Raw genomic sequence first — 26,150 nt, 5'->3', positions numbered from 1 at the left:
TGAAGTCATTAAAGCAAAATAAATAAATGAATAAATATTTTTTTAAAAAAAGCCATTTACAGCCATGGTACCAAAAAAGAGAGGAAGAAGAAGCAAAGGCAGTGATGAGTTCTATACCCAGTGGGAAGAAAGAAAATAATATGTTTTCTGGAAGTCCAAAGTATTAGTCTCTAAGGTGCCAAAAGCCTCTTTGTTGATTATGATTTTATATTCATTTGGGTTCATTTTTTTGGACCACAAACACATAGGATGGTTCAGTGCTAAGATTCCTTGCATGTAACAGAGCCGTGCACACAGTCTGTGGCTCTCCATGGCATCCATGAGCATTTCAGCACCCCTTCTACGACCAAACGTCTCCACAAACTCCTGAGGCTGCAGGGGACACAGCTATTCAACAGATCTACCTTTTTCAGGAATGGGAATTCCACTAAGCAGGGAACATAGAGAGGGCAGAGTATTCAAGGGTTTCAGCCAGGAAAAGAGCTGTAAGAACTATCCAAAATGCAGGGGGAACCAGGTTGTCTGCTATCTCAGCTTCTACAAGGGGCACAGGCTTGCATTTTCCTGTGATATGACAGTTTGAAAGGACACGTGGGGCATTCCTGTCCCTTTAGCTACATCTGGGAGGCCCTGCGTGCTGTGTCAGAGCATACAGGAAGACCACAGGGCATCCCCTTCCACTTCGAATCAGGCAGGCTCTCAGAGAAAAGTTTTTCTGCCATCAAGCAAAAAGTCATTTATTTACCCATACATTTTCCTGACCACTAACCTTTTCTGCTCTCTTGGTGACTTTAATACTTCATTGTTTTATTAAACTGATTACTTGCATTTGGTTGTTATTAAAGACTGTAAACCAGTCTTTTAAAACTTTAAAAACTTTTAAGAAATAAAAAATAAAAAGACGAACAAATCTGTTCTTAAGTAAATAAAATGATATGGTTACACTGGCCAAAATCCTGTTGCAAAGTGCGGTGAATTGCACTTGAGTAGGCCCATTGACTCAAGGGGGGCTTGGCGAGTCAACTCCTACATACATTCCATTGAGTCCACTGGGCCTACTCCAACTACAACGAAGTTAAAGTAAGTTGCAGAATGAGTAGGCTCATTTGGACCAATGGAATTTATGGAGGAATTGATACACCAAATCCCTATTAAATCGATAAGCCTACTTTAGTGCAACTTACTATAGTAAGAGGATCTTGGCCATTTGCCCCTAAAAAAGAATGTGCTATGCTGGATAATATTTGCCTTCAAAGACTTTATCAGACTAAAATATGTTGAGATTAGGGTCCCAGTCATGCTGGAGCCTAATCTGGATCAGAACCATAATATATGGTCAGAAGGAAATTAACACATTCACCCCTGCTACCATGTGACATCCAAAGCATGTGTGGCAGCTGCTATCTGTTCCAGTATGTGGGGTTTCTAGCAGGAAAATGGTGCAGAAACAGAACAGTGAAATCCTTTATCTTAATTTGCCAAAGTCCTAATCTGGATTATGGCTTCCAAATTGGCCAGAAATAATGTATGGCCTTCTAGGTGAAAGATTTGATCAGACCAAAACTGGGGCATCTCAAATCTATACTTCCTCAACAATGCATTTTTGCATACTGTTAATATGAAACAGTATTTAAAATACACAGAGACAGAGGGCTTTAAATCTGTGAGCATTTTTTTTGTCAAAAATAAGGGGAGAAATACGAGGAAATTTCAAAAGCTTATATGCATCAGTCAGTTATGCGTTCTCATGCTCTCACTTAATCAATTGACTTGCAGAGGCAATTATAGCGAATTCACCAGCTGCAATAGGCTAAACTGATGTCCACTTTCTAGTCTAAAAAGTGTAGTCTGCTGCCAAACAGTGGAGGCAGCATAAGATGGCCTTTGAATTCTTATCCCCAAGCCCCACAAATTACTACTCCAAGCCAAGACTGGAACAAGCAACTCGAAACCAAGCCCTAGGAGGAAAGAACTGGGCATGTTTGGCCTTGAGTGAAGAAGACAGCAGGGAGAGAGGATAGCACTTTTCAAATGCATTCAGAGGAGGGGCAGGATCTCTTCTCGATCATCCCAGAGTGCAGGACACACAACAATGGTTCAAGTTACAGGAAGCCAGATTTAGGCTGAATATCAGGGGGGGAAACCATCTGAATTGCTAGAGCAGTACGACAATGGAACCAATTACAGTGGTGCCTCGCAAGACAATTGCCTCGCAGGACGATTAATCCGCAAGACGATTAGTTTTTGCGATCGCTATGGTGCCTCGCAAGACGTTTTTTTCTATGGCCGTGCTTCACAAGACGTTTTTCCCCCAAGGCCGATGCCTCGCAAGACTTTTTTTTTCACAAGATGACGATTTTCGTAGAACGAATTAAAATCATCTTGCGAGGCACCACTGTACCTCGGGAGATGGAGAGTGCCCGAATATTAGGAGAGAAGGGGCCTGGCACATCTACACAGGTAGAGCATTCCATAAAGAGGGGGCCACCACAGAGAATGCCCCGTTCTTAGTTGTAGGTTTCCTGACCTCCCTTGGGGTGGCCACCCATGACATTAATGCCTGGGAGGTGAAACTGATGTACTTCAGGGATGGGCAACTGTGGACAGTCCAGAGCTGCACCCACCTAATCTTCCAGCTGCTGAGACTTCCATGGTCTCCACCTGTCACTTTTTTAGATACGGGCAGTGACCAGAAGTTCACTTTTCAGCCTTCTGAGTGTGTGGCCGTTCATTTTTAGGCCACCACTTTTTCAGCACACAGGGGAATTTTGGAATTCCACCCACACAGCCCATGAGCGGCCAGCATCCTGCCTTAACAGTTTCTGCCCTCTTACTAAATAAAGTCACAGAATCCCAGGTAACTAAACCAAAACCAGCCATAAAATATTACACAGTCTTGCTTTTAACCCTAATGCATACCCTTTTCTGCATGGCGCCTCAAACATTCGAGCTCTCTTGATAGCGTCTTCTAAAAGATCTGTTGTGATTAATTTAAACTTACAGAAGAAGAGACAAATTAGAAATAATCAAAAGCAATTTTAAAAACTGCCCAGAACCAACCAACCCATTTCAGCAGATATATGGGGATCTGTAAGTTGTTTGACGGCCTGGATAGCTCAGTGAGTTGGCTTGGCTGTAGATCTGAAAGTTAAGAGTTTGATTTCTCACTGTGTCTCCCAAAAGAAGAGCTAGCCTGTGTTGTTTTGGGCAGACTGTACAGAGTCCGTTCTGTTCCTAGGAATCCCTAAAAAGGACCATCGTAAGTCTGAATTGACTTGATGGCATGTTATTGTTGTTAATTTGATATTTTGTTGACACCACACGCTGATACTTTTACGCTACTATTCCTTCACCTGGTACCCCTTAAATCTGTTCAACTATTTTATAAAAACCTTATGTTTTTCAGGTCGTTGCTAGGTCTACTTTTAAGAAAGACAGAGAAATCCACCTCTGTCCCTATCTTTGAGAGTATTTTGAAACATTATAGAAATTTCTGAGATATATTATTGGCTGCCATTATGCTTTTCCTTTGTGAAACATCCCCGTATATTATACTACATATTTTAAAACAGCCTTTGGGTTAGTAATCCATCTTCATAGTCATTATATATATATTTTTTACACCTTGAACACTCCTGGCCCTCAAGGCTATAAATAAATTTGATCCTACGAGATGATGGGATACCCCAACACAATTAGAGAGTACCAGATTTTAGATAGCAAGCATCCAAAGCATTTTTAGCCAGCCTTTGCTTTCTCTGCCATCAGATAAACCTTTTAGCCTGCCTAGACTATTTATTTATTGGATTTCTATCCTGCCCAAATAGGTCTACTCTGGGTGGTTTACAAATTTAAAAACAATAAAACAAAAAAATTATAGATCCAAGGTGGTGAAAGCATAAGAAATTAAGATATGGCAAAAGGGGAAGCCTGCCCAAATAGCCAAGTTTTAAGTTTATTCCTGAAAACACCCAGGGAGGGAGTCAGGCGGATCTCCACGGGCAAGTTGTTCCAAAAGTGAGGGGCCACTGCCGAGAAGGCCCTGCTCCTCGTTCTTTCCTTCCAGACCTTCCTCAGCATTGGGTCCCTCAGCCGCCCAGCCTGGCTGGAATGAGTGACTCTGGCAGAACTGGGTGGGAGAAGGCGCTCTGCCAGATGTCGTGGTCCTAAACTGTTTAAGGGCTTTATATATAATCGTAAGAACTTTGAAATCAATGCGGAAACGAATGGGCAGCCAATGCAAGGCAGCCAGAGTGGGGGAAATATACTGGTACCTTTTCACCCCTGTAAGAAGTCTGGCCGCTGCATTCTGTACCATCTGAAGTTACCATCAGTCTCAAAGGCAGCCCCACGTAGAGCGCATTACAGTAGTTTAATCTTGAGACCACGAGTGCATGGACCAAAGTGGTGAGACCCCCCCCACATCAAGATAGGGATGCAGCTGGGCAATCCGCCAAAGGTGAAAATGTGTGGAACGAACCACTGACAACACCTGGGTCTCCATGGTGAGCGCCGGGTCCAGATGTACACCCAAGCTGCGAACCTCACTCTTGGTGGTAAGAGTCACATTCCCCCAAAGGAGAGGGAGTTTCCCAGACCACTGATGTCTGGGACGCTCACTCAAAGGACCTCCATATTGCCCGGATTCAGCCTCAGTCCATTCACCTGCATCCATTGCTGCTCAGCCCCCAGGCAACGCTTGAGGGACAAAACGGCATCCACTGTTGTTGGAAAAAAGGAGATGTAGAGCTGAGTATCATCAGCGTACTGATGACACGAAGCCCCACATCCCCTGATGACCCCTTCCAGCAGCCTCATATAGATGTTAATCGAGCCTGAGGAACCCCACAATTGAGGCTCCACGGGGCCAAGAAACTCTCTCCAATCTGCACTCTCTGGGGACAGTCCTCCAAGAAGGAACAGAGCCAGGCAAAAGCAAGGCCACTGATTCCCAACTCGGAGAACCTCCCCAGGAGAATACCGTGTTCGACGGTATCAAAGGCGGCTGAGATATCAAGGGGGACCAGCAGAGACATTTTGCCCCTGTCGGCCTCTCTCAGTAGGTCATCCGACAGGGCGACCAATGCCATTTCCATGCCGTGGTGCGGCTTGAAGCCCGACTGGAATGGATCCAGGGCATTGGTTTCGTCCAGAAGAGCCTGCAATTGATCAGCCACCACCCTCTCAACTACCTCGCTGAGGAAAGAAACATTGGTGACGGGCCTGTAATTACCGATATAGTCCGCCGCCAAACTTGGTTTCTTCCTAACATTTGTGCTTCTCTACTGCAGATAAAATGGATGAAGCCCCCAGATCTGAAAAAAACATAAATTGTATTGGAAATAATTACCAAGATGGCGAAAAAAGGAAACAGAGGATAGGATGAGTGACGGTTATAATGATTCAGCTAACAGTTTGCTGCCAGTGATTTAAGGCTGAATGCAGGGTTAAACACAGATGAATGTGCGTGTTGCATATCTAACAGGAGGTTTGATGGCAGGTGAGGATTACACCATGGGACAGTCATGGGCCATATGGGTCCTTCAAGCCAAATATGCCTCCCCATGTCATGATGTAAACCAGCGGTTCCCAACCTTGCGACCCTAAGTATTCTTGGGCCCCCCAGAAATCCTGGCCAGCGCAGCCAGTGGTGAAGGTTTTTAATCCAAGAACATCTAGGGACCCAAATCTGGGAAACACAGATGTAAATAAAACCTTCCACTGTTACTTCTGCCTCTGGCAAACACAACTATCAAAATTTAGCAGCAGCACTGCAGGGGGAGAAAAAATCAAACCAACCCAAAAGTGCACCATCACTTCGGGCAGGAAAGGAGACAGGCTTTACCCTTGCATGCTTTGTGGTTCAAGACGGTGCTCTGTCACTAAATCTGGGAAGGAGAGGTGGCAGCGCTGTCTTCTAGGTGCTTCAGAAAGAGACCTCCAGTGGGTCTCTAATAGAGGCATGCAACCCCCCCTGAAAAACTCTCCACGGGGTCCCTTCTCCCACAAATGAGACCGTCATGTGGGGATGGAGGGAGAGCCATCCCCCCCCCAGACCTGTCACACACAACACAAAGCGGGAGGTTGAATCCGAGGCTTCTCATGCTAAAGGCAGTGTGTCTCCCCACAGCCCCACCTTCTTGCAGCTTTTGATGGCTTGTCAGAGATGGGAAAATGTGTGGTTTTTTTTTTTTTTTTTTTTGGATGATAACTCCCAGAGCCCTATCTCCAATACTTATTCATCTTTCAGTCTATCGTCACACCCAAGCACATTGAAGCAAGCCGCGGTTGCAGAACGGCTCGTGGGACACATTTCCGACCACATCTCTCTGGCGTTAAACTTTATCGACAACATCCTCCTGCTTCAAAATTCATGCCAAACAAAAACGAAACGGAAAAAAAACTCGTCAGGAACTCCGAGATGGCTCAATGGTCACTTTTGAAACATTACATTGGCCTTTGCTCTTAGACCAACTTTATCTCCGTGTAGTTTTAAAAGGTTACAGTACCCTCGGTAAAAATCATCTCCTTCCCCACCCTGCTCCTTCTGGCACAGCCAGATAAAGCCCACCCTTGTCTGATCCCCATACCAAAATTGACTTAATGTATATGTTAATTAATTTAGGCTGGTGCCTTAAGAACGAAGATGTGACACATGCCAGTGGGGGGGGCATTTCAGCTGTTCAGGATTTTGTGGCTAATGCTGATGGTTGAATTGGCCCAACTATTCCAGCATAGTCTCCCCCCACCTGGGGGGGGAGGGAGAGAGAACAAGAGAGCTAGAGATTGATTGAAGAATGCTGGGACTGAGTCGCACCCATGTTTATATCCTTAGCTGGCATTGCAAAGGTTACCCCAGTGATACTTCTGTTTGCTTATTCTGGAAACTCTCGCAGCTGCTTATTCTCCTCCTCTTCTCTGCTTTTGGGTTTGCTCCTTTGCTTTGCCTTTATGCCCAAGGACAGACAGCTACTCCGCGATACAATTCAGTGCTCAATACCAAACCACCGGCAGCTTTGCCCACTAGCAACACATCTTATATGCTGATGTCAAGCTTCACACCTCCGTTTCTCATGCTGGATTTTAAGAATGACCCGGTTCTTCTAGATCTTGCTAAATCCATCTTTGAGAAGAGAACGGAGGTCTACCTCTATCCTTAACTATGGAAAAGAGTATTCTGAGATACGGCGGCAGCTGCCATTTTGCCTGTACTTTCCAAAGCAACTTGGTATATATTATATTACATTTTTTTTCATTTATTTCTCTCTCTTTCTGCTTTAAACTCGAAAAAGGACCTCAGGGTCAGCCACCTACCCATACAGTTATACTACAAAACAGACTCCATGTTTTCACACCACTCGTGGTCTTCGAGGTTGTAGATAAATTTTGTCCTGTGAGATGGGTTTGAGCTGACCGAGTCCCGGCCGAGGTTGTCCAGGGTCAAAGTAGAGGCAAAAAACTCACTGGTGCTGAGCCCACCTTCATGGTTCTTGATATATTTCTTATAGTTCTTCCTCAAGCATTGCCAAGTGGTGGTGTACAGGATGAATGCAAGGGACTTCAGGGTGATGGCGATGCTCACATAGAGGTACCTGTAGACAACGTTGTCATATAGAGCACATGCTCCTTGCTCGCCGCAGAACGTGCTCCAAAACAGGCAGGTCGAGTCAATCCCCGCTCCAAAAATCAGGGGAGGTGGAATAAAACCTATGAAAGCAGAGGAAACATTTTTGTACTACCTGGGGATACCTGGATCATCATGAATGTGGGTATCTGCTGGGTAGCCCTAGGGCAGCTCTGCTGGATTCCATCCAAGACCCATCTAGTCAAGCATTCCATTCTTTCCAAGGTCCAATCAGATACCTACAGAGAAACTCACAGGCAGGACTTGAGGACATGAGCCTTCTCCCAGAGCTTGGAAATAACACAGCAGATTTAACTTGTCCACAGTAAAAAAACATGACTTAGCATTAAACACAGGAACGTGCAAACAGATACATATAAATAAGGTTCTCAAGGTAAATTCAATAACACTTTTAAAAGGATACAAGCATCAACTTGCTTTTTCTCCAGTCTCTATTTTGGGACTGGGTTTAATTGACCACATGGCTTTATACATCTAGATCAATTTGTAGGATTCTAGGCTTCCCTTCCTGTTCCAATTCTTTTTTTTTTTTAAAACCACCTAGCCTGATGAAGAGTTCTTTCTGGAGAACCCGAAAGCTTGTACCTTGCTGTGGAGTTCTAGCTGTCCTACAAAGAGCACTGCAAATGCATTTTGTCCTTACAGATAAACATAGTTATGTTTGCTATATTATAAGTCGGTATGGACCTGACCTAGAAGAGAAGATCGATGGGAACTTTATGAAAAAGACGGTGAGCTTCATTGAGCCTCCCCTTTTTTTTAAACACAGGGAGAATGAGAATGTAAGGACGCCCACTCTCCATTCTTCAGCCTCTCCATCTTCATAGGACAGAATGAATGGACAGATTTGTAGCAAGTTGACCAAAGAGAAGATCTGCTATCTGAGGCTGGGAGTTTCACTGGAACTCTTGGTCGGACAACTGTCGAAGTGTGCACTATTTAAACTACTTCCTGATAGGTACCGTATTTTTCGCACCATAAGACGCACTTTTTCCCCACAAAACAGGGGGGTGAAAAGTCTGTGCGTCTTATGGAGCGAAGAAAACAGATTATATTTTCCTGTTTTCTTCTCCTAAAAAATTGGTGCGTCTTATGGAAAGGTGTGTCTTATAGAGTGAAAAATACGGTACATCTCGCAGGAACACCAGAAGCTAAGTCAAGATCATCTAGCCCACTGGTTCTTAACCTTGGGTTACTCAGGAGTTTTGGACTGCAACTCCCAGAAGCCTTCACCACCAGCTGTGCTGACTGGGGTTTCTGGGAGTTGCAGCTCAAAAGCATCTGAGTAACAAAGGTTAAGAACCACTGATCTAGCCCAGTGCTTCCAATTCCAACTAGCAGTGGCCATCATGGATTTTGGACTGGATTTTTCCCCTAACCCTACCTGGAGATGCTGAACCTGACAGTATGGTCTAACGACTGAGCCCTGGGCCCTCTTGGTAACTTCTGTCTCTCATCCAAGTTAACCCTTATTTAGCTTCCCAAGTTGGACAACACTACTCATGCTCAAGGTGGTTCAGGTAGTGGATTCTAACCCCGCCTGGCTCCTTTGCCCAGAGCTGAGCAGTAGCAGGTGAGGTAGATGATTTTTCAGGTGCCGCTTGGGGTCCGAGAATGGATAAGCCACACAACTCATCCCAACACATTCGAACTTTAGTGCGGACAGCAGAACAGAAGACTGGGTTTCACTTACCCAACAATCGGAGGAGGAGGAAGAGAACCCCCAAAGCGTACGACTTCAGTTCAGGGCTCACTGTTCTGTATGGAAAAGACATTCAAGCAATAAAATAAAATAAGAAACGATCCTTATCTCCCAGCTGCTTTAATTAACAGACTCCCCTCAGCCAGGCTTTGCTTGTCAACCAAGATGACACGGTCACCTCTTCAGAAAATAAGATAATCAGCAGGCTTCTTTCCCTCCTGTTCTGCTCCCAAATGCCTTGGGTCTCAAAGGGAGTTACAGCTGCAGCTGGCTGATAAGTTAGGAACTAATCTTATGAAAAGATCCTCCCCCCCAAAAAAAACCCCCACTGCTTGCAAACCACAGACCATATCTGAAGAAATTCAGAAATTATATATACAGTCCTGCTATATCGGTCCTTCTGTAGCCATCTGCGTTACCCCCCTGGGTTCCCTGCTGGTGACAATTATGTCGCTGTCACTAAAATCTGAGTGGTTGTAAGAAGACACAGAACTCTGGTTTGAAGAATGGCTTTCCTAGACGACAAAAACGTTACAAAAAAGGTAAGATTTGTAGCTCTCAAAAAAAAAAAAAACTTCACCAGGTGAAGAGCATGCAAAACTGGGGGTTAAAGCTAATAATCCCCAAGCTGCTTATCAATTTACAGTCTTTCTTGATTGATTCTTTGGATGCATTTTCATGAATGTCTGGAGCATTTGCCAAAATACGCACATTTTATGCCCTCTTTGCCAGAGGGGGGGGGAAGCTGAAGAATTCAACAGCTTGTTTATTCCTAATTGTTTTGTGAACCAATAAAGGTATTGTCTAATCCAGAATGTTGTTTGATCAAACAGCTGCTTTTCCAGTTTGCTGGCTAAGGAACATGGCAGGCAGAAAACATGGACCTTGTTCCTTAGCAGAATAACACTGCAAGTGTGCTTCTGCAAAAGACAGCTCACGATCCTGATCTGCTGTGTTTCCTAAAAGAATTGTTGCGATTTTGGTGGCAGCAACAGTACGCAAAACCATGACGTTATTTTTTGTTCTTGTAGTTTGTGACTGGTGCTGTAATTCTGGCGGTGGTTCCAACACAATGGCGCACCTTAGGGAGGTACGGATTCCTGCGGACCTCTTCACTCTCTTCAGGGAGTCAGGCAGTACTGAGGCACCAAGGCAGCTTGTGGAGAAACCACTGACACCCCCCCGGAGATTTCTTGCCTTCAGTGCAAGAACAAGATAAGAAGCTCTTTTCCTCCCCCGTCCAGGTTTCTGCAATTTGAGCAAAATGCCTCTGCACAAAACTAGTGTCTTTTCTCTCTGTGAATCAAAGCCCAAAGAAACAGCATCCAGAAAGAGACTTCTGGATCCGTTAAAAGCACCCCACCGGAGGCTTTGAATGTTTCAAAATCCACAAGAAAAAGCAAGTGTAATTTATTACAACAGGTACAGAATTCACATCGTTATCCACAGGGAGTTCCTTTCCCCCTTACAAGCAGGTACCAAATGTTTGGAGTTTCAGGTTTCTGAATGAGAGGATGAGAGAAGTGAGGCTTTACATGTCTACTAGCGCTGGTGACTTATGGGAGGGGGGAATGGTGACCCCCTGAACCATGGCAAGTTGTCTATCCTGTTGTAGTCTAACATCCTGATGTCAATTTGGGTCAATTTGGTACCTCTCAGAAGTCTAGAAATAGGAATATGAACACAAAGCCCTCTCCCCGTTTTCTGGGCAAGTTGGTCTAAAAATGTTAGTTTGGTTTGTCCTCCAAAATAAGCTAACTGAATCTGCATCTCTTGAACGTATACTCAAACTGGAGCCAATTTTGCTTCAGGTTTCATACTTCTCCAATCAAAATATGTTTAGAAAAACAAGCAGATTACTGGAATCTGTGCCAAAGAACATTTGTTACAAGAAATACCATAATATGTACATTTCTCCCAATGCGTGCCAATTTTTGCACGTATTTCTGTTCATGTATATGTTGGGAGAAACGGAATGTGTGCCCTTTCGCAGCCATATGTTCAAAAATCCATACGTAACTAGAAGTGAATGGGAAACTATGTACATTAGGAAAAAAAATATGTAAAATATGTGTACAGCTTTTGATGCAGCCTTTTATTTAAAAAAGTAAAAAAAAATGCTTCATCAAACACAATAGAACAAAACCGAGTTTGAAAATATTTGAAAGTAACAGAAACGAAAGTGGGCAGATTTCTCCTTGCTCAGCATCTGAAAACGAGAGACAAGATGCCCACTGGAGAGTGAGTGGGCAGTTTGTTCCGAAAACATGTTTAATTTAAAAAACAAAACTTAAAATTCATAAGGTGGACAGGGAGAGGGACTTCACAGAGAGAAATTACAGAATGGCTCAGCCAAGTATTTTTGGTACTCAGGTTTACTGCTCTTGAAAGAGGAGTTACTTTTTTGAGCCAGATTCAAATTACAGAAGATGAAAGGCAGGCATAATCACAGCATTCTGCTCTGAAGTTGGACTCGCAGTAGCTTTCGAACAGGCACTAATTAGCATCTTACGGCCATCTATGTGCCATGGAAAGACACTCAATGACAAGGCAGAGCTCAGCCGGGAAGAGTGCTCCACTCCATGCTCATGATTAAGCACAAAGTGACTAGAAATTAGCCAATTAGGGAAATTAAAACTAAATTCGGCAGTCTGTTTCAACACCACAATGATGTGACAGCAGCAAATCGTCTCTTTAGAACAAAATTGAAATGTTACGGGGCTTTGCTGTTTAGAGGGGATAAAAGCAAATACACACATACAGACAAAATCACAGAAGGCCTAAGGCCAAGGTAAATGAATTGTGCAGCATGCGGCCACCTCAGATAGTTTTTAAAAATAACAATCCTAAATGTATGGATACGGATGGCTTCCACTGTGATCGCAGAGTGCAGGAAGAAGAGGTTTAACACTCCTTCCCCTGCCATGATAATAATAATCATTGTGTACCGTCAAGTCAATTCTGACTCACTGCGACCTTTTTCAAGGTTTTCTGGGAAGTAAATCACTTCTGAGTACTCTCCACTCGGAAAACCTTGAAAAGGGTCACCCTGAGTCATAAAAATCCCCCCAAATCCGACTCTGCGTAGCAACTAACAACAGCAATTAGGTACGCCATTGCTGTCAATGGGATTTCCCCCACCTTCACTCAACTACAGCTTGTTTTAAATCCTCACCAATACCCGACTTCCAAATGTTGGAGATCTCTCAGGGAAGGCAAAGGTTAAGCAAGTCATCGATCGGAATACAGTTCCCAGAATCCCTGGTAACTCTGCTGAATGCTATATTTTGTGGGTGATGACCCACAAAATAGCTTCCCCAAGCTCTTGCTGCTTCCTCACACACAGGATTAAGGTTGTTTCAAAAATTCCCTGATGCATCTCTATATGAAGTTAGGACCAAAGGGGAGTGGAGGTCAGCAGGAAGACACAGGTATGAGTAGAGACTTGTAAAACTATGAATGGCAGAAGTACAAATGGGGAGACTGAGTCTCGAGACGTATAAAAACGATGGCAATGGAGATTGAATTCAAGCTGAGGCTCAGTGGTGGCCTTCTTCAAGAGCTAAGCATGAAATAAAAAACTGTATCAATTTAGAAACACGTTGAGCCTGAGTTTTTTTAGATAGGAATAAAATCTGCATTGCCAACATTTTTATACATCTTGAAATTCAGCCTCCCATTTGTAACTTATGCCACCAGGGGAGGTACCCGTTCCCTCTGCTTTGGTTCACACTGAAAACTGTGAATGGGACAGAGAAAGAGAGTGGAGAGAGATTTTCTCCACCTGCCATCCCAAGTCAGGGTTAGGGAACTGTATTTTTCCATCTGAAAGGGCCCCATTCATGCCTGAAACCAAAGCAAATACTCTGTAGGATCATATATAGTCCAGAAAGAACAAGGTCCTTCGGGACTATATTGGCAAGAGATGGCAAAAATAGGTGTATGTGTGGGGTGTGTGTCATGCTGGATACAGCCCACACTAGTGTCTTGCTCACTCCGGTCCCACAGCAAGATGCCTGAATGATGAGAATGATCTCACCTGATGAGAATGATGACGGAGGGTGTCTGGGCCATGGCTCCGATCATGCTGCAGACGCACATCACACAGAGGAATGTCAGGAAGGCTTCTTGGCATCCCGGGCTGGGGCACTTCCCGGGAACGACGGTGGCATTCTCGGCTGGAACCAGCGTGAGGCATGCACAGCCGGTGAGATTCTGGAAGAGAAGACCGCAGGGGAGGGAGGGAATCGCCGTTTGGATTAAAGACGCTCGCTCTCCGAAACGCAGGGCAGGCAAGAACGCTAGAGAGAGAGAGAGACACATCCTGTGCCTATTTCACCCTCAGGGACGGGCAACAAGGGGCTGTCCGCAGGCTCGGGCCTGGCATTTCCCAGATAGCCTTGCAACCTATAGAAAGACATCACTCAAGCTCTTGATAGTTCAGCAGCCATGGCTCACTGTTGTCACACAAGACCTGCACGTTTCTGCTACAGGAAATTTCTGTGTTTAACAAATGGGTTTTCTGTGGTTGTTCTCAACAATGCTGTAGGCCTCAGACAATCAATCAATCAATCAATCAATCAATCAATCAATCAACCAACCAACCAACCAACCAACCAACCAACCAACCAACCAACCAACCAACCAACCAACCAACCAACCAACCAACCAACCTACCTACCTACCTACCTACCTACCTACCTACCTACCTACCTACCTACCTACCTACCTACCTACCTACCTACCTATCTATCTATCTATCTATCTATCTATCTATCTATCTATCTATCTATCTATCTATCTATCTATCTATCTATCTATCTATCTATCTATCTATCTATCTATCTATCTATCTATCTATCTGCAGCTTCTCTAAAATATGTTCCTGGCCACAGGGCCTAGAAACCTGCCCTTTAAAGTGAAAATAAGGGTTGGGAATTACCAGATTCTTGATAAGATTATGAATCCTTGAAAAAAAGAAGATCTACTGTACCTCCTTTTACCAATGGAAAACACAGAGTAAGGTACTTTGCACAAAGTCAGTAGTATGTTAAGCTTAGACCCAAGCAGACAGATCCCCTTCTAACATACCTTCCAAATTGCTTTTTGGCTTTCTCTTTTGTGGCCTGGAACATGCTGTAGGATGTAGGAATGCCACTCATATGGGTGGGACACCAACATGTCCCCATATTTAACCTTTCTCATCAACACCCACAATGGCAGGGGGGATGCCCAGGGGATGTTGGGCAGGCTTTGGGTCTGAGTCCCAAGTCCAAGTCTCAGACTTTGATCCCAAGTCCCAAGTCTGTGTCCTTGGTACCAAGTCCCGAGTCCCAAGGTTGAGTCCCTATTAAAAACAAGATTTCTCTCCCCCCACCCCAAGAAAGAAAAAGGAAGGGGGAAGGTGGGTTCTGAGTTGAGTCTGAGTCTTTGAAAAAAACACATCAAAAAACGAGCTGAGTCCAGGTCGAGTCCCCGGTGCAACTTAAATCTGCGTTGACAGTGAGTCCCGCGACTCGAGTCTCCATCCTCCAGACCTGTCCTCCTTCCGTGAAGGGGATCGACCTGCACTGCTTCACTTTGGTCCTACCACCTTAGCCCCTCTCCAGCTCTCCAAATCTCCTGCACCCCCTTTTGCCCCACTTTCCCTGTCTATTGCGGAATGTGCTGGCATTCCTCTTCCCTTCCTTCCCCTCAAGAGTTTCTGGCCTCCTTCTGCAGTGGTGGCACATGGCCTTCTTCTTGGGAAAAAAAAGCATCTTCTGTTCCTCTTTTCTTTTACACTTCCTGAGGTTCCCCCCCCCAGTGGGGGGTCCTTCTCCCCTCCCCGCTCTTTCACCTTCAGGGTGGCCCACAGGGGAGCCCCCCTGCTTTCTCCTGCCCTTCACAGACTAAGCAAAGGAGGGTCACTGTGTGAAGTGCAGCCACAGCCACAACCTCAGGGGAGACGAATAAGGAGACATGAGACAATGTCTATTTCCTTAAAAGATACCTGTGCACCTTGGCAGCAGGAGGGGACCAGGAGGAAGAGGAGGGAGGTTTTGGGGGAGCAGAGAAGGAGAAGGGAGTGTGACAAGGAGGTGTCCAAGGTGCCGCTGAAGTTGGAGAAATGGCTGGTCATTAAAAGAAGAAAGGAAAAGAAAGGAAAGAAGGAAATAAGAAAACTGGACATTAGCATTGCCCTGCCCAATTTGGACTGTGCAGAATCCAGGCCAATTGTAAAATAAGGGTCCAACCAGAGGAGAGTCTGCCCCAAATCTGGACCAGCAGCTACTCTATTCCTCCAACATCTTCTACCTGGAAGGGAACGACGTGGTCAGTGGGTCAGTGGTGTGGCCTTCCCTTTCTCTGTTTTCTCCTCTGCTCTTCCAAGTCATTCAAATGTGAAAAGGCTGCTCTGGCCCCTTGGGAATTTGGGGATAAAATGGAAGATTCCTATGTCCCTGTATCAGGCAAAAACATTTCCAAATCAAACCTTCTAATTACTTTCTGATTCGACTGCCCTCCCTCTTTCCACCCACCTCTCTTAATTATGCCAGAGTGCATTAAAAAGTAAATTTGCAAGGCCTTCCAGAGACTCGTTTCCAGAGAACAATGAGGAGCCAAGGGACCAGCGTGTGAAGTTAAAGTCAAGAGCGGGAGAGACAGAGCCTCTCCCTGACCCCATTCGAAGGGCGACAGATCGGGCCCGGGATTTAGAGGGAGGGCGAATCAGACTGGTCTTCGATGCCACTGTGGCATACGAGAAGCTTTATCAACATGGGATCAGAAAGGAAAAAAAGCAACGGTATTCTCTTTGATCTTCCAGACAGCGCTGAATATCACAAAGGGGTTTTGTGCTCCATCCACTGATTCTGCCCCCTCGCTTTGTCCTCGTGAGATTTCCGATGGAGGCTGAACATGGGCAGAATTAAATAAGCTGTTTTGGAACCACACGCATCACCATGAGAGGTTTGTTCTTTGCAAGAAGCCGGAGGGGTATTTTAAAGCAGTGGTTTTCTGTTTATTTATTTATTTATTTTTATTTATTTATTCTATTTGTACCCCGCCTATCTGGTCAAAACGAACACTCTGTGTTCCGTGTTGGTTTGCTTTTTGAGGTTCCAACCCTATGGTGGACTACAACTCCCAGAAAACATTGGCCCCACTGGCTGGGAAATCCTGGGTTTTGTGATCTAACCCATGACTTTTTCGAGCCTGCATAGGACTGCGCTGCTCCCCGTGAGAAAACGGATGAACCGAAGTCAGTTCTTTAGTTCTGTTCTGTGGCACAACTTCCAACAACTCTTGCTGAGCTCTGGGGGAATTTCCAGCGGTAGATGGACCCAAAGGCAATAGAGTGGGATGAAAAAACATCTGCATGTTTTAACTTAAAGTTCTTGCTGTCAGGAACTAAGAGTTAGGAAGGTTCATTTCCACCTTTTGAAATGTTAGTTATTTCAGCCTTCCTATGCGGCCTTTAATGGTTTGGCTAGGAGGGGCCTTTATGGGCTCAGGTGACTGTCAATCAACGCAGCAGTAATCCATTTTTCCTTCCCTGCCTCTGATTTCAAATAGAGCAGTGCCTCTCAGCTTAGGAGTTCCCCCTCTCTCTTTTAGTCTGCTTGCAGGCAACGTGGTTATGTGAGTGTGATTTGCAGGAATCTTCAGGAAACAGGCTTTGAGCCTATGGAGGCCTGCTGTTGTAAGCAGTCATTTTTGTAACGTATGCTGTTATTCATCTATTCAACTGTGAGTAAACAGAACCTTTTATTCTTTCTCTTACCAACATCTCAGAAAGAGTTATCGAGACTGTATGTGCCAGTTGATGAGAACAAATGGGTGGTCTATTCTGGGGAAACTTGAAGCTCATTCTGCTCTGCAAGGTTTTTAAACAAAATTCAAAACTCTGCGAGATGAAGATAGTGGAAAAATACACACAAAGTAGGAAACCAAAAATGATGAAGAAGAGGCAAGGTGGCCTGCTGAGGAAACCCAGACAACCAGTCACTTCCTCCCCACCTGACCACTTTGGCTCTTGGAGAGCAACTTTTAAGACAATTGAAGCTAACGATGTGCTGATCTAAAATTAAGCAGTGGTAGGGTTATGTTTTCAGGGACCCAAAGGATAGTTCCTGCACTGCTGGTACTAACAAGTTGCTATTGATTTATTTTACAAAATCAAGAATGATTAGAAGTTCAACCGCAAAAACTATTAAATGGATTTTTAAAAAGTAGCAACATCACAGCACTTCTTAAATGTACGCCACTATACAGGTAGTAACAGCTATAACTCAGCGGGGAGGGCATCCCCCCAAATATTCTGGGGCAAGGCACCCAAAGGTACCATCTCAACTGGTCCACAAAGTACTCACAGTTACAGTCAACACCTTACTTGCAACAACATGGCTAAAGTCCTGTTGCTTTAGCACAATAAGTCACACGTAGAGCAGTCCCATTGAATCAGTGGGGATTTGGGAAGTCAGATTACGATGAATCCCTGTAGAAGTCCCACTGATTCAATGGGCCTACTCTAGTTCTGACTTATGACACTGAGCCAACCATTATTTCCAAGCTTCGTGCAAGATAGATGCATGCACTTTTTGTCTCCTCCTCTCTTTGGCCCTTTTATAACTGCCCCTATACTTTTATTTTTTACTGACACCTTCAGAGTGTCCACGAATGAAAACATAAAAATAAGGATGGAACATGGGCAGAACCAGGTGAATAATGTGGCAGAATATGGAGTTCTACCCCACGTTTCAGATTCCAAACAGTTGACTCTTCATCGCAGTGAAAAACATCCACAGGTCAGCCACCCGAGGAGGACGTCAGAATTGTGACTGAATTGTGAGGCTTCTGCTTTCTTGTCTGGAGACAGGTGAAGCTATTTTAAGAAGAATGCACACGAACGAGGCTATTTTTGAGCCGTAAGAGCAGCAAAAAGGTGGTTTTGTCCAAACATCATGGAAAGTGACAATGCAGCATTTCCCGCCGGGATATTATAACAGCAACCATGGCTTTCCACAGATGCCATAACTTGTATTTGCTAAAAAGAAGAGAAGGAAGGGCTTTTGAAGATATTATCCAAGCAGGGAACGGGCCATGTGATACACTCTGGTGAGATAAAGAAGGAGCTGAGGCGATTCAAGATAATTGGATCTGGGGAGCTTTGCTATTTCAGCAGTGCCAATGTATTGCTGCGCTCTATCGCTTTTTCTCGGCATTCAGGAAATTTCTCAGATCCTTACGAAAGCTGAGCAACACAGCATTCATTTCCACACTGTACTGCAATCAAGGCTGTAGCTCCCAAAGGAAGCGGAGAAAGAGGCAGAATCACTTTCATTTCTACTGAGGAAACAAAATAATCTCAAACTGTTAAAACTTCAGTGACTAAAAGTGTGCGTGCACACACACACAAACAAGCTCATGTGTGCATGCGTGCACACAGACATATCATGTAGAGTTGCTTTCACATTGGGAATATAGCATGGGTTAGGGATACAAATCTTTACTAAAGATGGATACAAACCGTCGGGTGTGGCAGTTCATGCCAGTTCATTTCTAGCTCATTTCAGCGCTTCCTACTCCTGCCTCCCCCAGCAGGCGCCCACTCAGAGGCAGCACCCTGGCTTCTCTGCACCACCTCCTCTGGGCACTGCCCCTGATTGGGTACCCATTGTGGAGGCAGGGCTAGGAAGCACTGAACACCTTTTCGGCCAATAAATGAACCGGAATGAACCGCTGAACCAGCAGTTGATGCCCATCTCTAATCTTCACCTGTTTCAGAATATAATAGAACATTTTGAAAGTTTTCTTCCCCAGTGGACAGGACTAAGTAAGTTTTTCTGTTTTTTTTTCCTTTTCTTCTTGCATTTCACACCTTCAACAAAAATGTATAGAAGTGTTTTTTGTTTTTGTTTTTGTTCACAAATAATACTGTTTCACAACTTCTTATTTTGAGCAAACGGCATCGTCTTCAATACGAAATGCAAAGTTTTCATGCAATGTATGTATATACATCCGAAAATCAAAGCCTGTTTTTGGAAACTGTGTTACCGTCACGGACAAAGGCTGGTCTTTTCGCTCTGAGGTTGGAATGAAAAACTTCTCAGCAATTGCTCGGTTTTTAACACAGCGTTTCAGTGTGAAACAGTCAAGACACCGTTTCTCGTCGTGGACAAAAAAAAAACCCTGAGTGCATTTCTTACATCTGGAAGTCTCTCCATCATGATTTCATTGTGCTTCTTTGAATCTCACCTGCAACCCCATCCCCTTGATTCCTTGCAAGCCTTCTTCACACACGGAAGGTTATGCCCATTTCCCATATGTCCAACTATTTACATGTTTCTCATTTATTTACGCCCATCTCCTACGACCACACTCTCTTGGATCACTACAAGTTTGAAAGGCAGCAAGAAAACCGCCTTTAAAAAGAGAATTGTTCCCCTGGACATTTCCTTACATGCAACTTTCCTTTTTTTTTTATGCTATCAAGGTGGCACAGGGTGGAACTGAACTCTCGACTTAGACAATTCATCTCAGGAAGCGGGCAACGTATTAGTTTGCAAGTATTTCAAAGCCACCAGCCTTATTTCCTGTCACTAACTGTGGGGTAGACACGCTTTGTCCACATGGTTCTTGAGAGGTATCTACATGACACGGAAATCCACCTGTCCTTTTGCAGTGGGTCTACTCTGGTTCTTCCATCTCTTTTGGGATCCTATGGTGTATCCATGCTATACAGTTCTAGCTGCTTGGTACCCCTTTTTAATTCTCACAGCTCCATCCTTAGAATCCTCTGGAATAATTCAGGAATTGAACAAGAGCTCTCTTGGCAAGCAATTCTAAGCACCTCCCCAATGACAAACCCCAAGAGTCCACAGGAGTGAGCTATGGCTGCTAAGCTGGTATCAAATGGCTACAAATGTGTAACCGAGATGTACTCACAGAATATATTGAGAGTTTCTTTCCTTTGTTTTATTTTAATCATGTATTTATTCATTTGCTTTTGGAAGGAGCAGAGTAGGAGTCCAGTTTTCATAGTAGTAAATGAGTAAAAAGCACAAGAGGTGTCTTGCGGGACGAGCAGTCTATTGATCAAAAAAACTGGGGAGAAATGGTCATCATACTCGTTGACTTTCCACTCCAGCCCTCACATCTGAAAAGAGATGACCGTCTCAGGCTCCAGGACCTTGTGCGTGCTATAAAGAGTGTTGGCGATTCTTTTGCTTTGCATATGGCTGGCGGATTTGTGTTTCTCGTCTCACCTCAGTGGCAGCAACGTATCGAAGTCATTCAATAGCAGAGAGCACCTGCCCGGCGTACAGAATATCTCAGGTTGGATCCACACATGGTGTCTTCAGTTCAATACAGGAAAGATTTTTGTCCTAAGGATCAGTCTCTGGAGAGTCTGCGGACGAGACTCAGCCAAGTGGGCCATTGATCTGGCCCCATCTAACCCTTCCCTAAGTACAGTTTCCTCTCCACAGATGCAGCTGAGAAGGGGTTATACTTGAGGGAAACCTGCCTCTGGAGGGACCGTAAGGTCTTCCCCAGGAGCAGGTGGGAACTGATTTCAAAGGGAGCCTGCTTCCTTGCGGATGCTGGCGCCACCCCTCTTCGCTCCCCAGCTGCTGTTGCTCACTTTCCCTCCAACCACTTCGTTTCTTTTCTTGCAACTTCCTGTTGCATGGTTTCACACAGAGGCAAGAAATCATGTCCACAGCAAGGAGTGGGGTAGGGGAGGAGAGGAAAGAAGCAATCTTCCAGAGGTGGTGCAAGAGAAAACACATGAATCCAGCTTCCTCTGGTTCTTTGGCAGCAAAAACAGGCAGGCCACTGCGACAGTGATGAGAAAGAGGAGCAGAATTCTAGAAAAGGATGGAGGCCGCCAGAGGTGGCTTACGGGCCAAGCACAGTGAATGCCTCACTCTGAAATGCCGAGGGGAAGGCCGCCTTGTCTCTCCATCTCAAGCTCAGACCGCAGGCCACCCCACAATGCTACAGTAGAAGGAGCTAGACGTCACCATAGTGCAGATATCAAATCCGTTTTGTTACCGTGAGAAACTAAACAGAGGGGGCATATTTTATGGAAGGTGCTGGTTACAGGAGTGTCTCCCTGTTCCCTTCTCCTTTCTGCTAATTGGGTTTACAGAAAACATCAAGATACGATTCTGGTTGTCTTTCTAATATCATCCTTGTGTATTTTCAGATTTGGAAAAGTTGGACTATAGTGTCCACAATTCCTCAGCTCAGCATATCTACTGAGGGATTATGGATGTCGTAGTCCCAACGCCTCCAGGTTCTGGCGTGTTTCGAGAATTCTACTTCAAGCTTTGGACTTTATGACTGTTTATTTGAGATGGCAGACCAAAAAAAAAAGACATTTTTTACCGCCTTTCCCCCCTTCCCCAGGGATTATAAGGGATGGGAGGAGGCTGAGAGATCTCAGAGAGGGTCTTGAATTTGCAGCTGGCCGGTCAGTACTTTGCTCCCTTTTGGAGATCAACCCAAACTGACCCTCTTTAAGAGCAAACATGAATTACCGTGCTAGTGCATCCCGCGAAGCAGGCGGATAAGTACGTGACCCCATCAGCCCCACAGACTGGAGTGAAGGAATCAGTTTGGCATTTACAGTTGTTATTGCAGGCAGAATATGGGACCAGGTTGTATGATGGTCCTGATCTGGAAAAGACAGAGAAGGGGAAGAGAAGTCAGCAGGGGAAGGAATCTGCTGTTGGTAAGCAAGAAGGACGACCCAGAAGCATTTCTCCTTCAGAAAAATCAAAGCTCAAAATTAAATTTAGAAGACAAAATTAGAACCGGAAGTACTATTGGTATCTAATATACATATATGCATACAGTGGTGCCTCGCTTAACGAGTGCACCGTTTAACGACGAATCCGCATAGCGATCTAATTTTTTAGATTGCTAATGCGATCACATTGTGATGTTTTAATGGGTAAAACATCGCATTGCGATGATCGGTAAGCGTTTTGCTTACCGATCTTCGCACTGCGATGTTTTTTTAAACAGCTGATCGGTAGTTCCAAAATGGCCGCTGGGTGCCCAAAATGGCCGTCGCAAGTGTTTTCGCGCCCTGCCCTCGCTTACCGAGCGCGCGAAAATGGCGGCGCTACGGAGGAACTTCGCTGAACGGTGAGTTTGGGCCCCATAGGAACGCATTAAACCAAGTTTAATGCGTTCCTATGAGTTTTTTTCCATCCATTTAGCGATGTTTTTGCATAGCAACGATTAATCCGGAACAGATTAACGACGCTATGTGGGGCACCATTGTATATTATTAAAGGTAAAGTTTCCCCTTTAAGGGGAAACAGTCTAGCTGTGTCTGACTCTAGCGGCTGGTGCTCATCCCCGCTTGTAAGCCGAAAAGCTGACATTTGTCTGTAGACCCTTTCCGTGGTCACGTGGCAGGCATGACGAGACACAGAACACGGTTCCCTTCCCACCGAGGTGGTACCTATTCATCTACTCGTATTTGCATGCTTTCGAAGAGCTAGGTTGGCAGGAGCTGGGAGAAGCGACGGGAGCTCACCCTGTTGAGGAGGTTCAAACTGCCGACTTTTCAATCGATAGCCCTCAGCGCCACTTGCATCCCTATGCATATATGAGTAATGCAGAAATCTATCATGTAGGGCAAAATTAGAATAGGTGATTCTTAACATATGGCCCCAAGTATTTCAAATGAAACATCTCTTTCGGCTAAGTGTAGCCTTGTGTAGATATTGCTGAACTGCAGCTCCCAGTATTCCTTAACACTGGCTGTGCTGAATAGGACTAATGGGAGATGCAATCCAGCCTCATCTTAGTGCGGCTTCCATCTCCTTCCCCAGGTGATGCTTTGAACCCACCTGACATTGTCCAACTTCTAAAAAGCACCAGGTTATGGAGAATAAGGATGTCGTTAGTCGTTAGCCATGGTGGCATCGTATTATCTCCAGTGTACCACTGGCCAGAAAAACAGTTGCACAAAGGCTACACCAAGAAAGGATTGAGATCTTTGTGTGACATTCGTGGCCCTTCCAGTGTTAGGTCATGGTGGCGTTCAGCCTTGTCCAGTAGAATCTTCTCCATGAAAGCTTGCGATTCATTTGATTTTTTTAAAAAAGTGGTGCAAATAAAAGATATCGCCCGCTCTTCCTATTTGTGTCATTTTATGGACCACACAGCCTTTTCCTAATTAATCCCAAAAAAAGTCACACTTTGCAGAACGCCTACCAAACCAGTCAGGACTCAAGGGGCCTTGGGCAGAAAGCCCCATTGAGCCATCAAGCTCACAGGGTGACCTCGGGTCAGTTCCAGTCTCTCAGCCTGTCCTACCTCACAGGGTTCTGTGGAGAGCTATAAAACTTCCTGGAGGAAAGATGACAGCATAAACTTAAGACCGAATAAGTATCTCGCTCTACTCACTTGTTTCCATAGGGAACAGTTACTCCGGCCACAGGTCCTGTGTCACAGCCAAGGAAGAGGAAAGAGACGTAGCAGGCTGTGGACACCAGGTTGACCAGCATGGCCATCCGAATGGCCCCCAGAGCGGACAAGCTCAGTTTCTTCACCAAAAGACCACCCAGGAAGATGCCCAGACATGCGCAGGGAATAGCCGTCATGCCTGCAAAAGGGAGAACAGAAGGTTGAGAACCATAGAAGCGTCATAGGGTTGGAAGGGACCTTGGAGGCCTTCTAGTCCAACCTCATGCCATCCCGGACAGAGGGCTGTCCCACCTTTTCTTGAAAACCTCAGGAAGATCTGGTTTGAATCGGATTCCTGCCTTGAGCAAGGGGTTGGACTCGAAGGCTTTAGAGGCCCCCTCCAACACATAATTATTCTACGATTCTAGGAAGTGGATTAGGACAGAAAAGGCTCAGGTTTAAGGCCCCCAGCACTTATGGGGCTCACTGGATATCTTGGCCGGGCCCTTTCTCTCAGCCAGGCACACTCCCAAGGTTGTTATGCAGGCAAAAGGTGGGTGTGGGGGCTTTGTACACTGCCTCCTCCCTGAAGGATGCGATATCGCTATGAAATAAAGAAAAATGCGTGTTTTTATTTGTTGTGCATGCATTCCTTCAAAGCATAATTACATTTTGCCTGGCAGTGAACCTATCAGGGAGTAAAGATGCACATACGTATATCTTTGAGATACTTCTCTTGCTGCTGGCTCTTGGTTTCTGAAAAGTTGTTTTGCATCTCCCTTTATGAGCCTCCTTGAGTGTTAAGATCATCAGGAGAGGCCTTTTTCTTGGTCACAACATCTTCACAGGTATATTTGGTGGGGACACAGGAGAGGGCCTTCTCTGTTGCTTCTTTGAGACTATGGAACTCCCTCCCACTGGAGGCCAGCCTGGCCCCATCTTTGCTGTCCTTCTACAAGACGGCGAAGCCCTTTCTCTTCTGGCAAGCTTTTCCTCAGTGACTGGCTGCTTGAGAGGGGTTTTAAAATGGATTGTTGTGGTTTTACTGCTTTGAATGTGCTTTTAGTATTGCCGTTCTTTACCATTTCTCAGAGCGGTATTTGATTGATCCCTTTAAATATTTGTGTACTTCTAGTTTTTAGCTTTAAACACTGCCATTTATTCATGTAAGCTGCCTTGGGTCCTTCTTAAGGAGAAAGGTGGGGGAAATAGTTTAAATACGTAAATTACCATAAACATAAATTCATAAAATAAATTTAAAATGGAACATGTCAACTACATTGTTTTATTAACATCATTTTAAAAAGTATTTTTTAAAAAAAAATTCCCACCTGTTTACTATAGAATAAAATGCTACATAGGATTTTAGAGGGAAAATTCCTTATCTCTGATTATTCTATTAAAAATAAAGTTAAAAAGACACAACATGAAAATTATATATTCTACACATGTACACATCTATTTACCCAGTTCATCTAAGATACACTTACTCTCCCTTTGACTCAACCCTGTTTATGTGTATTTTCTCAACTGTTTCATTTTAATCATTTCCATCTTAGACTGTGCATTCACGCATGCTTGATTTCCCCCCCCCAAAAAAATGCTCTGTAAATCTCACAAATATGAAAACGCTCGGGCTTCTCAAGCTGTGTCTTGGGAAGAGCAAAAGAGCTGATTTTGTTGAGACTGTCAAATACAACAATATTCTTTTCCATCCATGGGTGACCGGTTGAAGGGGTAAGTGTAGGAGGTTGGTTTACCAGACCCCATGAAGCACAGGCAGAGGGACCAGGCAAACTGAGCACCCATGGGTTGCTTCTGGTCTGCGGCAGCGTGGGAGAGAAGGGGAAAGCAGGACCCGGCTAGCCATCTCTTTTCCAACTCTGCAGAATTCTGCACGCCTCTTCCAACTCCCTCTTCCATAGGAGAGCCAAGTGAAATTCCACTTATTCTGTGCCAATGGATTTACCAAATTTGGCACCTTTGTGCAGCTTGGAATACATCACAAATGATCCCTCGGTTGGGCTGGGAAAGGATGCTTTAGAGCAGGGGTCTCAAACATGTGTCCTGGGGGCCATTTGTGGCCCGCCAGATGATAGTTTGTGGCCTCTGCCTTGCCTGCCCCCTGAAGCGCCCACGCGTCCTCTGCTGTCAAGAGTCAAAAAAGTCTCGCCTCACTCGCCGGCTCTCTCCCAAGACAGCGCCTCTTGCACCCTCCATCCAGAACTGCAGCCTGCAAGCCAGCCCGCCTATCTGTCGGCTGCACTTCTGGATGGAGGGTCCAAGAGGCGCTGTCTTGGGAGAGAGCCGGAGAAAGAGGCATGCTGCCGGCCCTTTTCCCCGACTGCCCGAGCCGCCACTGAGCAGAGCCCACCCCCAGCCCGTCCTTGA

General features: G+C 45.1%; 1 protein-coding gene across 1 annotated transcript in view; it reads right to left on the bottom strand.

The window, feature by feature from the left end:
- Positions 1-592: 592 nt before the first annotated feature.
- The window catches only part of SLCO3A1 (solute carrier organic anion transporter family member 3A1), a 136,622-nt gene continuing 111,064 nt past the window's right edge, over positions 593-26,150 (bottom strand). Inside the window, exons 6-10 of the mRNA XM_072982178.2 lie at positions 23,760-23,958; positions 21,875-22,013; positions 13,387-13,562; positions 9,339-9,403; positions 593-7,707 (exon numbers count right to left, since the gene is read on the bottom strand). Of these exons, the coding sequence (XP_072838279.2) occupies positions 7,328-7,707; positions 9,339-9,403; positions 13,387-13,562; positions 21,875-22,013; positions 23,760-23,958 (959 nt within the window). The 3' untranslated portion in view covers positions 593-7,327. The remainder of the gene's footprint in view (positions 7,708-9,338; positions 9,404-13,386; positions 13,563-21,874; positions 22,014-23,759; positions 23,959-26,150) is intronic.

The sequence above is a fragment of the Pogona vitticeps genome, chromosome 12 (genome assembly GCF_051106095.1).
Source record: "Pogona vitticeps strain Pit_001003342236 chromosome 12, PviZW2.1, whole genome shotgun sequence".
Classification (NCBI taxonomy): Eukaryota; Metazoa; Chordata; class Lepidosauria; order Squamata; family Agamidae; genus Pogona; species Pogona vitticeps.
The sequence above is the reverse complement of the archived record's forward strand: the minus strand, read 5'-3'. Positions and strand labels throughout refer to the sequence as shown.